Source organism: Sinocyclocheilus anshuiensis, unplaced genomic scaffold (genome assembly GCF_001515605.1).
Source record: "Sinocyclocheilus anshuiensis isolate Anshui unplaced genomic scaffold, SAMN03320099.WGS_v1.1 scaffold210, whole genome shotgun sequence".
NCBI lineage: Eukaryota > Metazoa > Chordata > Actinopteri > Cypriniformes > Cyprinidae > Sinocyclocheilus > Sinocyclocheilus anshuiensis.
In genome coordinates, this window is record NW_015547666.1 from 1,703,951 (window position 1) to 1,709,501 (window position 5,551).

The 5,551-nt window shown below is 43.1% G+C and overlaps 1 protein-coding gene across 1 annotated transcript in view; it reads right to left on the bottom strand.

The window, feature by feature from the left end:
* LOC107702603 (muscle, skeletal receptor tyrosine protein kinase-like) overlaps window positions 1–2,532 on the bottom strand; it is an 11,702-nt gene extending 9,170 nt beyond the window's left edge. Inside the window, exons 1-2 of the mRNA XM_016504977.1 lie at window positions 2,405–2,532; window positions 472–735 (exon numbers count right to left, since the gene is read on the bottom strand). Coding sequence (XP_016360463.1) covers window positions 472–735; window positions 2,405–2,532 — 392 coding nt within the window. The remainder of the gene's footprint in view (window positions 1–471; window positions 736–2,404) is intronic.
* Between the last annotated feature and the right edge of the window lie 3,019 nt (window positions 2,533–5,551).

Sequence of the window (5,551 nt, forward strand, 5' to 3'; positions counted from 1 at the left end):
TGGATTTATAGCGTTTTGGAACCAAACTCTTCATATATATATTTATTTATTTTTTTATTTATTTATTTTTTTTCTTCCAGAAACTGCTAGATAACAACTGGTAGATGGCAAAGCTGAAATTTCATGTTTGTTTTTTGTTTTAGTTTTTAATAAAAAATCTGTTATATTCCAAATGTTATTATAGGTGACATGTAAGTACAGAATAAAAGCTAAAGGTCAGCCATTTGTCAAAACACAGAATCTATAACTAATTTATTCGGCTGTCATTCTGTGAACAGGTTCATGTTTCACAGCTCACCAGTGCTGTTTCCTTTTCAGTAAAGATATGCTTTTTTCTGATGCAATGTTAGGAAATCTGATCCAGGCAACAAAGAATGACTCATAGCCTATATGTTTCTTTGGCTTCTTCTGGTTTACTGTATATTTCCTGGTATAGGTATATTCTGCATGGCATCAGCTCGTTTGCATTACCTGCAGACAGGTTTGGGTGCTGGTCCGAGTCCAGACGGGTTGCAGTCCTGGAAGGTGGCATGACAGAGCAGTGATCTGGCAGCGGGCCTGCAGAAAGAGCTCACCCCGTCCAGCTCCCCCCATGCGCTCTGGGCCAGGTACTCCTGTGCGTCCTCCGGGTTTGGAAGAGAATAGTTAAAAAACACCAGCACGTCCCGACGGAGCTCGTTCCGACACACGTCGCCTCTGTATGTGCTGCAGTAGCCTGCGCTGCCTTTGTACAGTCTAAATCAGAAAAGACATCACAATGCAACATTAAACACATACTGTGTGGTTTCTGCGTGTTCTGTGTGGTTTTATCAGGTTGCTATATGGTTGCAAAGGCATTCTGGATGGCTTTTTTACGCATGTTCTGGGTGCCGTTTAATGGTCCAAATAATAACTATTTTAAAAGGAAGTCCGCTTAATTGTAATGAATGTGTACTTGTAGTGTAATTCAGTGTTATTTTAGTATAATTTATATACTAGCATAGACACTCATGTATTTAAGCCATGTGTTTCCTTTGTTTCACTGCCAGGTATTGTTTATGTTTAGTGTGTTCCAGTTTCCAGCGATATCTCCTACAGTAGTGTATCCTCCATGTTTGAATAAAATTGTGTTTTGCTGAGTGTTTTGATTGTTACACATAGTTTCTGTAGGAAACTACATAAATATGTGTTTTTGACCGGTTTTATTACTTTTTATGTGTTTTATAGTTTTTATAAACTTTTAGTATGCTTTTTTATTTATTTCGATTTTTTTATTTTTTTTTATTTTGGTTTAGTTGTTTTAGTGCTTCAACTTAAACTGAACTAAAATATTCATGCTTATTTTATATATATATATATATATAAACCATTTTTTTAATAATCTTTTGTCATGCTTTAAAGAAGTGTACTTATTTATATATAAAGTAAATCACATGTACAGTTATTATAATTTTAATTATAATTATAATATTATATTTAAACTTAATATATTTAAATGTATTTAATTGCAACTTAATCCTTACAAATGTGCAATTACAAATATATTTAAATACTAAGTATTCCATAAAAAACATGGAATTATGTGTTCGAAAACTTTACATTTAGTTCACACTTAAGTATATTCTTTTGAAATATATTATTACCATCTTAAAGCTTGCTAAACTAAAAAGAGCACATTTAAATACGTTGGCTCCAATATATGACTTGGCTCCCTCCTTCAATTTACATTTTTTACTCATTTAATTGTATGTCAGATAAAACTCTTAAGTCTGATGGTTTTGAAACGTAACAGCTCTCCTCTCCTCAGAAATAATAACAAACTGTGTTTATGAGATGTTGTGTGTAATTTGTCAAAGAGTAACTTTGCCCTCTATCATTGACTTCTACTGAACAGAATGGTTCAGTTATATAAAGATGTCCCTTCAAGGCTTCCATACATGACTGTCTCATGACTGCGTGCTGACTCATGTACACACTGCACAACTGACAGGAATAAAGTGCAGTTCTCACAATTACTTCATTCTGTGTAACTTAGCTTTAATTGCATCCAGATGATGAATCTGAACAGTCGGATAATCGCTCGGTTTATTTAATCATGTGTAACTTAGACCATATGGCGCGTCTGGTTTGACGGCGGGAGTGTACTGCATTGTCCAGCACATGTGTATGTTTGCATGTATCATTTCAATCAACAGAGACGCACTGACTCAATTTGAGTGGCTCTTTCCAGTAAAACAGCTCCACTCAGTGTAAACGCACGCTCTTCATGAGCAGTCAGCTTGAGTCATGCAATACACTTTGAGATTTGAAGTTCTTAACAGATTTTGTGAGATTTACCCAGGTAAAACTGTAAAGAGAAAAGACGACCACAAGCTCATACTGCATATTAAAGTACCACTTAATAGGATGCAAATTACATTCTTACCTCCATTCTATGGGAAAGTTACAGGATCCAGAGTCCACCACCAGAAACAGACCCAAGAAGAGAGAAGAGCACAAACAATATCTGCTTAATGTCAGAGAGCAACACATCCACGCTGCAGGCCTGAGCATGCTTGTGTGACGCAGTGTTTGTGTGAATGAGACGAGGACACACACAGAGCACGGGGGTCTTTCTACAGATACAGCAGGTGTGAAGTTTAACGGCCCTCCTGATTTTAATGTGACAGGCCTCAAGAACCTACTTCACAGAAGCAAACAGTTTACGGACTTGAGGTCTTTCTTTTTAGATACCACTTCCATAAGAAACAAATAACAATCAATATATTTCAGAATAGTGATTGGCCAATAAGTTTGCGGTATACCAGAGAGCCATGTAATTGGTACTTGTTGGTAATTTTTTGGGTAATTTTTGGTAACAAAAAGATCAACACAGGCATATATTATTCAGTTAATTCAATAATTCAGTGCCATATTGCCTAATCGTATTGTACACATTCTCTACATGGCTCAAGTGGCACAAGACGGCTTTTGGGGCATGTTTGTGCAAGGATGCGTTTCGGGGCTTGGAGGAGGCAAAAGAACAGCTATGCAAACACAGGGGAAGCTGAGTGAAATACTCGCAGCAGAAACACAGCTGCTGAAACTTCGAGAGCAGTCACTTCATATTTACACAGAGCACCCAGAGAAGCATATGGCTGAAACAGTGGGTCACAGCGGGTGTGTGTTTACAAGACTTGTTTCATGGGCCTTTATTAACAGAAGCATTTCAAATTGATTTTGCTAAAACATTATGACTGCTGACATCACAGCCTGAAAATAATACACTCCAGTGGTAACTTGGTACTCTGACTGTGTGATCTAGTACTATGACATTTATCAAAGCAGTATAAAAAATATATAATGGTATTTTAAAGGTACACTACTGTTTAGAAATGTGGGTATTTCACCATTTATTTGATCAAAAATATAATAAAAATTGTAAACTGTAATATTGTGAAATATTATTGCAATTGTTTTCATCATTACACAATGAAAGTAATAATTTCTCTCTCAATCAATCAGTCAATAAAATAAAATATCTTGCTGACCCCAAACCTTTGAACGGTAGTGTACACCAGTGCACTTTAAATACCATAGTATTATGATTAATGTTGTTTCCAAATTAGCATGGTAATTTTTTGTATATATCATATATAAAATACTGTTCCCTTTCAGTCGGTCACTCCGAGTCATGTCGGTGAGCGACGAATTGGGATCTCGCTTAGAGAGACCAATCCACTTTGAGTGTAAACTAAATGAACCAATGCACATTGGCATGCGATGATTGCATGCAGCTGCCGCTGATCACAGCGTGAGCATAAAAAGGCAGCCGGTGCAACGCATACCAGCTTTTCGCTTCCGAGCCAAGCGACAACATCGTTCTGCTCCTACCAAACTGCTTCGTGTGTGACGAGTCTAGCGCGCTCTCGGGTGCTTTTTGTGTTAGCGGACAGCTCTTCAGCCGTGGTCGTTCCTGTGTCGAGTGGGTTGCGCACTTCAGGCTGCACTACCCCCTGTCGTGCTGCAAACGGCCGTTTCCCCTGTGCGTCTCAGCACGTAAAAGAGCATTTCCCTAAAAGAGCCAATTTCTCTAAAAGAGTACAATAAGCGGGTGCGTCTTTGTAAAGACGACGGATCGTCTTTTTAAGGATGCCGTTTCACCCGTGCGTTTCTGGATGCGGTTGTTACCTGGCACCGGGTGATGGTCAAGATCGCTGCCTTACGTGTCTTGGCATTAAACACGCTGAGGTGGCGTTCGTGGATGAATCACATTCCCATTGTGGGAAGATGACCATCTCGGAGCTGCGGGCCAGGCTCCGTTTCCTCCAGGGGGGGCGGAGCTCCATTGCCTCTGCCACGATCTAGTGTGCGTCCTGGCGGCAGCCAGGCGTCGACTACTTCGGGCAGTAGCACGGGCGGTCTGAGGGTTACAGTGGTGACAAACCCCTCAGGGAACCAACCCTCGGAGGACCATCGCTCCTCTAGCGCTTCGCAACCAGTTGAGCCCCCAAAGGAACGCGCTGAGCCCTCTTCAAAGTGCATACCAGCGGTATCCTTCGGTGCTCCTCCCGATGACCGAATGTCGATCAATGCATCGGAGGGAGAGCTCTCTGGAGAGGAAGATCCGGCTGCGCTGCCGCCCTCCAGGATGGTGGCAAGGCCTGAATCGGATCCAGAGATGTCGGCTATGCTTCTACCTGCCTAGAGGGTAGGGCCCGCGTCCCGGGCCCTCGAGGTTCGATGATTGGTTTCTCGGGGGGGCCCGCTTCAGTGCCTTTCTTCCCGGAGGTGCATGAGGAGCTCACCATGGGGGTATACAAGGGTCCGCCCGGTGGAGTGGTCGGTTGCGATGCAACTGTGTCTTAATACTGCCTCCACCCGGCAGGGCGAACCGTGCCTCCCCTCCTGGGTCTGTAGGTACTCGTCTGGCCTGTCTGGCAATGCTTATACAGCCTTTGGAGAAGCTGCCTCCGCCTTACACGCTACGGCGTTACTGCAGGTTCATCAGACCAAGGCACTGAGGGACCTGTACGAGGGTGGTCATGATCCGGAAGTTCTGAAACAGCTCTGAACCGCTACCTACCTTGCGCTCCGAGCGACGAAGGTCACCGCGAGTTCTCTGGGTCGTGCGATGTCCACACTTGTGGTCCAGGAGCGCCATTTCTGGCTGTGTCTGGTTGATATGAGGGGCGCCGACAAAGTTTGGTTCCTTAATGCCCCTGTGTCCCAGACCCGGCATCCCCCCAAGTTCAGTGGCATCCGCTTCATGACAGTGAAGGCGGCGGATGCTCCTGTCTTGCGTGCAGAGATCAGCATCTTCGGGTGCATCTGTCCCCAAGATTGGTTTGCAGCAATCGACCTGAAGGATGCGTACTTTCATGTGTCGAACCTTCCGCGCCGCAGACCATTTCTGCGGTTCACGTTTGAAGGACAAGCATAACAGTACGAGGTCCTGCCCTCCGGGCTGTCCCTGTCGCCCCGTGTCTTCACGTAAGTTGCGGAGGCAGCCCTTGTTCCCCTGAGAGAACAGGGCGTTCACATTCGCAGCGACTGGCTCATACTAGCTTAGACTCAGCATCAGTTGTGTGCG